This window comes from Rhinatrema bivittatum, chromosome 6 (assembly GCF_901001135.1).
Source record: "Rhinatrema bivittatum chromosome 6, aRhiBiv1.1, whole genome shotgun sequence".
Taxonomy (NCBI): domain Eukaryota; kingdom Metazoa; phylum Chordata; class Amphibia; order Gymnophiona; family Rhinatrematidae; genus Rhinatrema; species Rhinatrema bivittatum.
In genome coordinates this window covers 331,325,963-331,338,871 of record NC_042620.1, presented here as the reverse complement: position 1 = coordinate 331,338,871, position 12,909 = coordinate 331,325,963, and the positions used below count along the sequence as shown (strand labels likewise).

The 12,909-nt window shown below is 48.0% G+C and overlaps 1 protein-coding gene across 3 annotated transcripts in view; it reads left to right on the top strand.

Moving 5' to 3' along the window:
• The window catches only part of ARHGEF9 (Cdc42 guanine nucleotide exchange factor 9), a 372,437-nt gene that overhangs the window by 340,052 nt on the left and 19,476 nt on the right, over positions 1 to 12,909 (top strand). For all 3 annotated transcript variants that reach the window (XM_029607691.1, XM_029607693.1, XM_029607692.1), the window contains 2 exons: positions 7 to 250; positions 2,506 to 2,574. In XM_029607691.1, the coding sequence (XP_029463551.1) occupies positions 7 to 250; positions 2,506 to 2,574 (313 nt within the window). The remainder of the gene's footprint in view (positions 1 to 6; positions 251 to 2,505; positions 2,575 to 12,909) is intronic.

The following is a 12,909-nucleotide window of genomic DNA, read 5'->3' as shown; positions in this document are numbered from 1 at the left end:
CCCTAGGACCTGATCCGAAGAGACAGCCTCTACTACAAGGGCCGCATTGACATGGACAAGTACGAAGTGCTGGAGGTCGACGACGGGAGGGATGATGACTTCAATGTGAACGTGAAGAACGCCTTCAAACTGCACAACAAGGAGACGGAGGACGTGCACTTGTACTTCGCCAAGAAGCTGGAGGAGAAGCTCCGGTGGCTCCGGGCCTTTCGAGAAGAGCGAAAAATGGTGCAGGAAGATGAAAAGATCGGTAAGGAAGGCACGGGACGCTCCAGTATTGGAGGGGGAATCTGTGGCACGGGGGGGGGGGGGGGGATCATATCTCAGTTTCAGTGTTTATAAAAGTCTTCATTGATGCACACACTCCTGGTATAAATAAAATTATGGGGACAGGGCATGGCTGAGTTTCAGTGTCTATCTAGCAGATCTTGCAGACTCCTTGCCGCCCACATAGGCTGGAATGTGACACAGGATCCATAATAGTCCAGGACAGAAGTAAACTCAGGTACGGCAGGGAGTGCGAGACCCTTCCAGCCTGACAGCTCTGATTTTTTTTTTTTTTTTTAGAAAGACAACGAAAAACTCCATTTTTAATGATAAATAGAAAATGTAAGCATTGAAATTCATGATCTGTCACTTCACTGAGGGGGCTAGCCATGATGGCACCCATAAAAAGTTAGATTCGCTGAAACTATGAGGAAGAATCTCTTTCTTAGACCGTAAGAGTCACGTTCTGGGTTAGATTCCATTTCACTTAGCTTACTGGATGAGAGGGGTGTGGTATTGAAGATCTATCCATCCCAGTAACCCTCGGGGGCCGACTGCCGCTTCGGTGGATGTCAGAAAGCCAGCCTCTGTGCGGCATCTGAGGTACAGCCCTGGAGTGCTGAGAATGACCACGTTGACCAGTGAGAGCTGACCCCCCCCCCCAAGCAACAAATGGGTCATAAGTGTATGGCTGAATCTTAATCTGAGTGGCTTGTGCCCTTCACGGATGTCGTGGCATGTACGACGCCGCTTGGTTTTTCACAGTGGTGAACCGGGAATGCTGTTCCAGGCTTAGCGATTGTAGCTTTCACCTTGAGTAATTTGGCCCGCGTGCAGAGGCGGAGCTGAGGGGCTTAACCTGTTCGCGTGTGGACCTGTTGGCTCCTAATCAAAGTTGGAACGCCTCAGACCGCTGGACAGTGCGGGCCTGGAAATATTCCCGGGTGATTAGTGGGTTAGTACCATGCTAGGTTCTCTTGGTCATGCCAGGAGGATAAAAAGCCAAGTTTGAAAGAAGGGGATCCCTAATGATGGCAAATCTCTTGCTAGCGGTATTTCATGCCTGGAAAACAAAATAAACCTACAGCGTTCACTAATTACCTCACGTCCTCCCCTCTGCTGACCGTAACCTTTCACGTTTGGCTGTTTATCAGAGGGAATCTCCTCTACCCCAGGACCTCCAGTAACAGAACAAGATCCCCTCTCTCGACATCCTCGCCCCCTCAGACCACGAGCAACATCAGATTTCCTTTGCATCAGCAGAACCCATGCCCTCCTGCAGCACAGCATCCGCTCCCTTTCAGCATTCCCCCCCTACCTCAGATAGTCCCCCTCGCAAGGTCCCCCCCATGCATCCACACCCAGACCTTGCATTCTGGAGGGGGGGTGGTCTTCACAGGAAGACGGGCGCTTCTGGGAGGTGCTTCCGATATGGCAAGGCACCTTCTGAGAGTGAGATGGGGTGGGGGGGAGGGGGAGAGGCTGGGATTCTGTGCCATGTGATGGGGGTGGGGGGGATGCCCACGATGCAGGGACGGGCTGATGCCGCTCGGGGGATGGGGGGACGGGGAGGTGTGTCCTCTTTTTGTCGTTGGTGCTCAGGGGAGAAGAAATCCCGTAAACTGAAAGTGAAAAGTCCAGTTAGCATGGAAGATTGTGGGCCATAGTGGGACCCAGTAAACATTTAGCACCCAGTCCAAGGTAGGTGTTACATTTTTACCCCTTTATACCCACGGGTAAATAGGAGGCGCGGAGAACATAACCCCACGCTGTTTCCCCAGGAGCCCAGTGAGGCCTGACTTCCATGTGAGACCCTCATGTACATGCAGGAGCATCTTAATGTCCACGTTAAGACCTTTACTGCTCGAGCGCTGAGATAGGTTAGGAGGAGGGATGGCGCGACTGTGTCTTTCAGTCTGGAAGTCAGAAGAAGCGCTGGGTTCTAATCCTGTATCTGCCCTTCGTATCATAGGCGACCTCGGATGGGTCTTTGTCGTCCTTGGGCCTCACTTCCTCCGAATGCAGTGGGATCAACGCAGCTCTGTCTTCTGCCCTCTCCGCCTTTATCTTTTTGGGAGCTGTCCTGCTGTGTGCCGGGGGGGGGGGGGGGGGGGTTTGAATGTTGCAAAGAGTGCTAATCATAAGTGCAGTGATGAGGCTGTTGCTGTGAGAAGGACTACAGAAAGCTGCCCTTGCTACTATGATAAGATAACTCCCTTCTTGCTACTTTTCCCACAGGCTTTGAAATTTCAGAGTATCAGAAGAAGCAAGCGGCAATGACCGTCAGGAAAGTGAGCAAACAGAAAGGTAAGAAACCGAAGCAGAATAATCCCCTTCCGCCCCCGCAGAGAGCGCCGGGTCCCCGCTCATGTGATGTGCTCATCACGCGTATTCGCTGCGTACGAGGACAAATTCAGCTTCTGCCTGCATAAATCCCCCCCCCCCCCCCCCTTCCTTTGTCTGGGGAACTTTGTCCACGCGAAATGGCTGTTCGGAGCAAACTACCCAGACAAAAAAGGAGGTGAGCCTGGAGGCCCGGCAAGGTTGGGCTGCCGCATTTCGTTGTCAGGGGGGGGGGGGGGGGCGCCGCCGTGTTAAGGACTGCCTGGCTAGATCTGAGTGGACGAGTTGGTCCACGCAAACAGCGGGTGTAAATCCGAACGGGCCGACTTGTCCGTTCAGATTTTTCCGGGTATTCAGTTGTATTTGTTCCGGAACACATGCAGCTGAATAAGCAAATTTAACTGCACGAGCTAAGCGTTGCCCCCTGACCACCCACTGAATACTGAGCTCCCTGTGACCTTGGGCAAGTCACCTTATCTCCTGTCCCCTCAGCTACCCACACACGGGTCACTTTTAGAAGTGATGCTCGCAGAAAAATGCCCGCATGCGGCGCGCGCGCGTGTGTGGGCGGCGTGCGGCGCAGGCTCTGAGAGGCCACAAAACATACGTGCGTGTACCCGTGACGGCGTGAGGAACAAGGTGGGGGGGGGGGGGGGCGGGGCACGGGCCAAGACTTGGCGTGCGCCTCCGTATTTCAAAAACCGTAGCGCGCATGCGCTAGATACATCCGCCTGACTTTACCGCTGCTCCCGACGAGGAGCGAGTCTGCGGTTCTCGCATTTTTTTAGGGCTTTCGCCGCAGGGCGAGGGGTCCGGGTCATCCGTGCGGCTGAAAGTCCTCGCTGTTCACTGGGCAAACTGGTGGAGTAATTGGGAAAACTTGGGAACACGCCGTGCGCGAGCAGGTTGTAAAATAAATCCGCTCGCATAGATGCCGGCAAAGTCCCATGCACGCCCAGCTGTGCTTGAGTTAACCTCTTGGGCTTAGGGGCAATACTTAACGCGAGGCTGGTGTATTTGACAACGTACGCACGCGACTGCGCCCACGATTAAAAAAAAAATCCCAGCGTATCTTCGCTCCTGCGCTGGTGCGCGCGTGTATGGGTGTGGCACGCGCTCATTTTGAAATTACCGTCTCAGCGCCCGATTTCCCCATAGACACAAAAATAGGAGAAAGGCCTTAATGAATCCGGCCCTTGGGTTGCAAGCTTTTTGGGGAGGGGGCAGGGACCTAACTGTATCTGAATTCTAGTAATGCTGTAAGTCTCTTTCAGCACCATTTGGGAAGGTGGGCTAAAAATCTGAGAATTATTATTCAATTATACATTATTACTGTTCTTATTAATATGCAGCCACCCAGAACTGACACCTGTCCTTCAATAGTTTATTTTATTTATTTATTTAAAGGCTTTTATATACCGGAGTTCATGCACTAGTGCATACCACTTCGGTTTACACAGAACAAGGAACAGAAAATTACATCAAACAGATTGAACAATTAAACAAATATACAATTACATCCAACAATTGGGTATAAATAACATGGCTAACTTAGTAGGAACTTAGAGTTTCAGGTAAAGGAGAGAAATAGTACCGAGTGGTAACAGAACAATGTTAATAGCTAAATAATAAATATAAATAGTAAATACAAATTCTTATAATAAATACAGGTGCTTACAGATTACAGTCTTCATGAAAAGTTTACGTCTACAGAATAGGGTTAAGTAAATAAGAACTGGCGGTTCTCTTGTCCAGTGCTTTTGACCGAGAAATAAGCTGTTCCCTCATTTTCCTGTAAAACGTCCCTCACCATTGTTTTCAGTCGAACCCCTGTAAGCATCCACGATCAGAACCGAAGAAGTGGTGGGGGTCAGCTTGCCGTCTTAGGGTCAAATGCTGTGCACTTCTCATTGGAACCGTGGTAGAAACTGGTTCTGATTCAGTGGGGAAACCCTAGAAATAGCAGGAGGATCCTGTTGGGTCAAAAACAAAAAAAAAGAAAAGAAAAAGAGAAGAGGTTCAGTGGTGGTTCTGGCATAGTATTCTGATGATGAACAGAACAGCTCCACCCTGACTGGCTGAAATCTGAGATGTTGGTTGTCCAAGGGTGGGTGGAGGGGGCGTTAATTCCACAGACCTGTGCCCCCCACAAGACTTAAACAGAAGCCATAAGTGAACACAGAACAGAAAAGCTTTTAACCGACTTCATTTAAATAAACCATTTCAGAAGGACCTGCGCCTTTAAACAGAAAGGAGAACCTGAAACGTTTGCATCACCACTTTCCAAACCATTCCTAATGTTTCTGCTTAGTGCTTTGGGGTCTCCCATCTCGTGCCTTGCGCTGTATCAGTGCAGAGCGAAATTATTCTCAAGAAAATTCTCTCTCGCCGGAGTAATTGGTAATTACTGCTAATATCTCAGGCTTAATCAAATTGCGTTCCATTCCGAATCTGCTGTTAACAGTGTACGTGGAGCAGAATGTTAACCAAGGACCCGATTCCTAGAAGAGAAAGAGAGAGAGAGATGTAGGGTTTGCACAGGCAGACCACACTCCTGTCAGGTGCAGGGCACAGGGTGGCGAGGCTCAGGGGTCCACGTCTGCTGCGGGATGTTCCTTTCAACCTCTCCCCCCTCCTCCCAGGGCATCCAAGCTTCATCCTTTCAGTCAGACTCTGATGCCATGAGAGCATAGGGCCCCACCAGCTGACCCCCCCCCCATCCGCACACGTCAAGGCAGACGGCATTTAAAACAAGTAGGGGAAGCGACAAATGTCTCTGCACCCCGGGGGGGCTGCTGCCCGTGCAAAGCTTTGTGATGGGTGGGGCCAGCAGTGCCCTGGCACCCTCACTCCGCAGCATCTAAACTTGTTACCACCCAACATCAGTACTGTTGGACTGGTAGAGTCTTCTGACCAGTGCATCCGGTGGAATAATCTGCAGACAGCCAGCGGCACGCCAACTCAGCGAAGGTACGAGTCTGTGCCAGCTAGGCAGCAGCTGGTGCCGGCCGTCAGTCACTTACCTCATGAATCCATTCTGTTCTTATGCTATGCCCGGTTGGTCTCCTCTTCCTTCAGAGCAGCGCTGGATGCCGCCATCGACGGTATCAAGGTAGGATGCAGATTCGCCCGCCCTGCACGCAGCTGCGCGGAGGTGCTCGCCCGTCTGCTGAATGTACTCCTGCAGCTTGTGATCCAGACCCCCCCCCCCCCCACGTGCATGGAAGTCCTACGCGGCTGTGAGCCCAGGAGGTTCTCACTCTGAGGTCAGTATTCAGAAGCGCAATGTTCAGCCACTTATCCCGCTAAATTATAGCCGGGTAACTAGTTACCCCTTCTCCACGCCGGGACCGCTGTGCTCTGCGACACCGGACGCTTACGGCGTTACTTGGGTTAGCGTCCGTTTTTCTGAATCAGCAGCGCGCCTCGCCATGAGTAAGAAACACTAGAAGAATGGACTCCCATCAGTGACCGCTCAGCTATTTCCCCATACAAGAAACACAGCCCCTGCAGCTGTTCCTGTGAAAGGTGGTATCGTGTCGGGCCTTATTTCCACCTTCTAAACGGGGAAGTATTACTTTCTCTACGCTTCGTTACAATCCTTCCTGCTGGTTGGATTTGGAAAAAAAAATGTAAATAATGTTTAAAAAAAATGGATTCACTTCACTCATAAAGTAATTTGTGCACACGAGGACCGATGATCGCAAGCGAGCCTTGAACGGTGAAAGCGCTGGCTGTTAATTTCAGCAACCCGAGGGTGGTAGGAAGGTCCTTCACATGCACAAGGAATTGTTCCTCCTTTTGTGTAAAATACAAAAAGCGAGGCGGGAACAGGCTCCTTGTTTCAAGACTTTTTCTACTGCCAGAAAACTCCCTACCGGGGCTCTTCCACAAACCTTCCCTCGTGCCTTCCAGCTTCTGACTCGGGAGCCAGACTGGAATTTCTGCTCCTGCAGTGTTACTGTCACAAAAACAACGCCAAGAAATGCCCCCCCCCCCCCCCCAGCCATCCATCTTTTTCCCTAGTGAAACCCCCTCTGGTCCAGACAGCACGCCCGGGCAGCATCGGGCACCTTTAATAGCCCCAAAGAGCTGGGGAAGGCGACGTCTCCTGCAAGACGATCGCTCAGTACTGCTCTTTATGGCCAGGGCAGCTCGCATTGTCGGTTCATGGTAAATCATTTGGGTCTGAGTGACATGCACCTCTGTAAAGCTGGCCCCAGATGTTGGAATAACTTTGAAAGTGAATGCAGCTGGCCGTGCTGGGGTGTACTCCTGACCTTTTTTTTTTTCGCGCTGCCGCGGTGCGCTGGTTAAATTCGTGTTGCCATGACCTCAGGCAAGCTATGCTGTCGGATCATTTATTTATTTTAAAATGTTTGTTACCCATCCTTCCATGGTCAGGGCAGGGAACACCACAACGTGCATAAGCTCAAGATAAAAATGTAAAATAAAAACATATTAGGGAGATAACAATACAAAAAAAAAAAAAATCCAAGTCGGAGATCAAACAAGGAAGGAACAAGATGGCTAGACAGTTTGAAAGGCCACGTTGAAGACGTGAGTGAAGACGTGAGGGCTCTCTTTGAAAGACTTTGTGTTCGTCAAGTTTCGTAGATGTGCCGGGGGTGAGTTTCAGAGGGCAGGTGCAGCAGTGGAGAGAAGGCTCGCCTCCTTGTTTCATCCAGGTGGATGGTACGTCAAGGGCATCTTGACTGTAGGATCGCGGAGAGCGAGGTGGAGTAGAAAGCTTCAGGGTCACGACCACACGGGCTCCCTTCATGTCCCTCTGTGAATAATTTTTCAAGAATCTGCCCTTTTTATACGACATGTTACAATGACAAAGAGAGGTTTGTCTGGCTAACTTTGGGAGGTAGGGTTAGGTTTATTTAACATTTGATTTCCCATTATATGCTTCAGACTTGGAAGTGTGTTATCATTTCTACAAATCCACATCTAAATATAATTATCTATATATATATATATAGATATGGATATATACACAAACATTACAAACCCCTCCCTGAAACAATTCTAAAAACAAAAAAATCACAAGACACCCCCCCCCCCCCCTTCATACACAAACATCTCACTAGCGTTCAAGTATTTTCTTTCCTTCTGCATCTGATGGATTGCCTACGGGAACGCCTGCGTGAACGGACAAGCTTGCAATATTGTTTGAAAGTGCAAGTGCTTCAATGTTTCCCCCACAATTCCTGGGGCACTACATTTCCGAGTCAGAGCAAGCACTACGCCTTCCTTCTAGGACAAGTGAGAAAGAAGGACAGATCTTGCTTTCAGTTCCACCCCTCAGCCCACCCACTGGCTGAATACTGTCCAGGCAAATCACCGCATGCTCACAATTTGGCCAGGTAACTTCGGCCACTCAGCGCCGATATTCAGCACTGGCCAGGTAACTCTGGTTGGTCAAATAGCCTGAAAGTTATCCGGATATATTCATGGGTGCTTTTTATCTGGATAAGTGCCGCTGGATATTCTGATAAACTTTATCCAGATATGTTAGCTGCTCGGCGGGCTTTTGAATAAGGACCTTAGCATGACTGTAGTAAAATCGGTGCCACATTAATAACCACGAGAATGGCACAATGAAGGTTCTCCATTATGCACGTTGATATTGCCTGTGATGTAGAAATGCTCACGTCCCTCAGCTCTCTGGCCAGCGGGGGGAGCGGCTTTATTTTCAGCCCTTTTTGACAATGCGAATTGGAGGTTTCCATCTGAGACTCTGCAGTTTTGCTTGCGCAGCTACCAGAGATGTGCTGTCTGCGTGGTGGCCAGCAGAAGGAGCTCCCAGACTGCCCAATCTCAGCATCGCCACGAGGTTCCTGCAGAGTTTTCCCTGTGCTTTCCTTCGCTCCGGTTATTTCCTCCCCTTCGGTGCATCCTTCAAATTCCGTTTGTAAGGTTTGCCCTGTCACTTTCTTTTCACATTATAAAGAAGTCTTCCAGAAGAATGGTACCGGAGTTATGATTTTTCATATGAGGACATATCTTTACACTGATATGTAAGTCACGCACTCCGTCGCTTGTACCCACACATGTACAGCACTTACATATACCCTACACTTACACCTGCATACAGTGCATCCAGAAAGTATTCAGACCCCCTTCGCTTTTTCCACATTTTGTTACGTCACAGCCTTATTCTAAAATAGATAATATGCATTTTTCCCTCCTCAATCTACACACAAAGTGAAAGCGGGTTTGTAGAAATTTGTGCAAATTAAAAAAACAACTCTGAAATATCACATTTAGATAAGTATTCAGACCCTTCACCTTTTACAGCCTCCAGTCGTCTTGGGTATGACGCTACAATCTTGGCACACCTGGATTTGGGGATTTTCTCCCATTCTCCTCTGCAGATCCTCTCAAGCTCTGTCAGGTTGGATGGGAAGTGTCGATGCACAGCTATTTTCAGGTCTCTCCAGAGATGTTTGATTGGATTCAAGCTCGGGCTCTGGCTGGGCCACTCAAGGACATTCACAGAGATTGGGCCGAAGCCACTCCTACATTGACTTGGCTGTGCTTAGGGTAGTTATCCTGCCGGAAGGTGAATTGTCGCCCCAGTCTGAGGTCCAGAGCACTCTGGAGCAGGTTTTTTATCAGGGATCTCTCTGTACTTTGCTCCATTCATCTCTCTCTCAATCTTGTCTAGTCTCCCAGTTCCTGCAGCTGAAAATCATCCCCACAGCCATGATGCTGCCGCCACCACTATACTTCATTATAGGGATGGTATTTGCTAGGTGATAAGCGGTGCCAGGTTTCTTCCGGACATGCTGCTTGGCATTCAGGCCAGTGATCAATCTTGGTTTCAACAGACCAGAGAATCTAGTTTCTCATGCTCCGAGAGCCCTTCAAGTGCCTTTCGGTAAACTCCAGCTGGGCTATCATGTGCCTTTTACTGAGTGGCTTCCGTCTGACCACTCTACCATAAAGGCCTGATTGGTGGAGTGCTGCAGAGATGGTTCTCCTTCTGGAAGGTTCTCCCATCTCCACAGTGGAACTCTGGAGCTCTGTCACAGTGACCATCGGGCTCTTGATCAATCCCTGACCAAGGCTCTTCTCCCCCGATTGCTCAGTTTGGGCAGGCAGCCAGCTCTAGGAAGAGTCCTGGAGGCTCCTAATGTCTTCCATTTAAGAATGACGGAGGCCACCGTGTTCTTTGGGACCTTCAATGCTGCAGCAATTTTTTTGTGCCTCAACAAAATCCTGTCCTGGAGGTCTACAGACAATTCCTTTGACTTCCTGGTTTTGATTTCCCTCTGACATGCGCTGTCAGCTGTGGGACCTTATATAGACAGATGTGCGCCTTTTCCAAATCATGTCCAATCGACTGAATTTGCCAGAGACGAACTCCAAGATGGAGAAACATCTCAAAGGATGATCAGTGGAAACCGGATGCTCCTGAGCTCAACTTTGAGTGGCAATAGCAAAGGGTTGGAATGCTTACACAAATGTAATATTTCAGTTTTGGTTTTTTTAAATTAATTTGCACAAATTTCTACAAACCTGATTTCACTTTGTCATTGTGGAGTATTGTGTGTAGATCGAGGAGGGGAAAAATGCATATTATCCATTTTAGAATAAGGCTGTAATGTAACAAAATTTGGAAAAAGTGAAAGGGTCTGAATACTTTCTGAATGCACTGTGTGTAGAGCACCCATAAGCAGTGCACCCTTACACTCATTTACAGCACATATATACACCCCTGCACTTATTCTCACACACATACAGTGCACATATACAGTGCTACATTTGAGCTAAGTTTGGGGGGGGTTATTTGTATTTTATCAGATTTTTAACAATTATAACCATGTTTCTTAGCATATAAACCATCAAATAAAGCATATAAAATTATCCTTCCCCCCTCCCCCCACCCTTCATCTCCTCCTAAGTTCCTGCATTAACAATATAACTGGGTTCTCGTTACAGCGATAACGTGAGCAAAGCCAGTGTCTTTTAAGTATATTCAAGATCCAAGTATGATAAAAAATACTACTATTCTAATTTCAATCAGGCAGAAAAACATAAAGGAAAGAAAGTGTGGAGAGTAACAGGCCTCAAACACCTTCAGGAGTGGTGGTTTATGTAAGGAGCCCAGATAGAGCGAAAATAAAGAGAGAGCGTTTATGTTTGATTGCAGTGAAGGGAAGCTGGATGATAAGGTTGACGCATGTTGTCTAGCACCCTTGGAAAAAGGCGGAGCCTGCTACCGCTTTCCAAATAAGAGCAATAACGTTTCCTGCTGCAGTGAAGGCTGGGAAGCTGGGATTTCTGCTCGTGTTTATATAAGCCTGGAAGGGGGAGGCCCAAGTGGGAGCTGAATCAGCAGGGGGTGTACAAGGGGTCCCCAAAATCAGGCTGAGCCATTCAAATGCAGTTGCCCAAAGGCAATAAGTTTATCGCCTTGCCACCAGATGGAGGCAAGGTGATATGAGCCTGATGTGCCTGATGGAGCCACATTGCCGCCAACATAAGTGGGCGCATTTGGGATAAATTCTAGGTGGGTTTCTCAGGTGTAAGATGCCAGCAGAAGAGCATTTTATAACCGTTTTCTGGTAAGTGTGCGGAAATGTAACATTTGCTTAGCCATATTGCCCAGGCTTTAGGTCCCAGCTCCTTACCGAGTCGCGTTCCCAATTAACAGTATGTGATAAAGGCTGCCGGCCTTGGTCAATAATCAATCTATAAATCTTAGAAATTACCCCTTTTATGGAGTCACTATGGGAGTAATACCATTCGAATAGCGGCCTGCTTTCACGTAGGGCAAAAGTGTGTGTTAGGGAATTTATAAAATGTTTAACTTGGGCGTATTCTAAAAAATGAATGGATGGTATATGGTAAGTATGTTCAATCGCATCCTTCGATAATAAGTTTCCTTGTCGCATCAGTTGGCCAAAAGTGAATACCCCCGCTGTTTTCCAAGAAGTAAACAGAGTTGTTTGGTGCCCCGCAGGAAAGTCAGTACCGTGAAAGAGAGAGGACTGATAATAATAGGAATAATCACCTACAAATTTGGTTTTCCAGCAATGCCAAACCTGTAAGGTGGCATGGATTGTCCAAGGTAAGCACCTCACTGGAAGCCATGACTGGCGGGGTTGCCAAGCATGGCACCAATAGGCAACAACAGCTTGCTCCAGAGATATCCATTGCTTTGTATATAGTTTGGCATCCCAAGTCCAATAGTGCTGTAAGTTGTGAAGCTGTGAAGAACCACGAAAGATTTGGGACACCTAGACCACCAGAGGCTCTTGGCTGGAAAAGGACTCGCCAGGCTACTCTTGGTGGCCTGCGTCTCCAGATAAAATCGAATATTTTCTTCTGCCAACTTTTCAGTGTAGCGGAAGAGAAAAGATAAAGAAATTTAGGGAGTGTGCTCATCTTCACATCTACTGTGCGCCCTAGCCAGGAGAAGGAACCCCCTAATCCATTTGTTCATTTCCCTCTCGACAGCTTTGATCAAGGGAACGTAGTTGAGTGTGAATAAATCTGAAATTCAAGAGCCAATGTTAATCCCTAAATACTTAATGGATAATTTAGCTCAGCAAAAGGGAAAACATTTCTTAATGAAAGAGACCTCAGAGGGGATTAAATTGACATTTAGGAGTTGTCACTTTTGAAAATTTACTTTAAGACCCGATACTTTACTAAAGGCCTTTAATTCATGCTCCACTTCCTCAAGAGAGGAGCTCGGGTCTGTAAGGGTAAACATTATGTCGTCAGCAAATAAGGATATCTTGAAGTTAAGAGGGCCCAGGCATACGCCACGGATAGAGGAGGCATTTCGGATTTTGGAAGTGAAGGGCACTAGAAACACTGCAAATAATAAGGGAGAGAGGGAGCATCCCTGTCTGGTACCTCTAAGAATTGGGAAAGCCTGTCCGAATCTACCATTGACCTTCACCTTGGCTTGGGGAGAGTTGTATAATTGTTGTATCCAGTGTAAAAAGAAGGTGCCAAACCCCATCTATCGTAAGATGTGAAATAAAAAGGGGCCAGTGTACAAGGCCAAAGGCCTTTTCTGCATCAATAGATAATAATATAGAGGGATGATGTTCCTTAGTGACCCACCAGATCGTCTATGATTTTCCTGACATTATCGGCAGCCATACATTGTGGCATGAATCCCACCTGGTCGGAGTGAACTAAGGAAGGCATAAACTTATTTAAACGAAGGGCTAAGACCCTAGCTAATATTTTCAGATCCATATTAATTAATGAGATGGGTCTGTAGGACCCACATAAAGCAGGGTTTCTGCCTGGTTTGGCTATAACGGA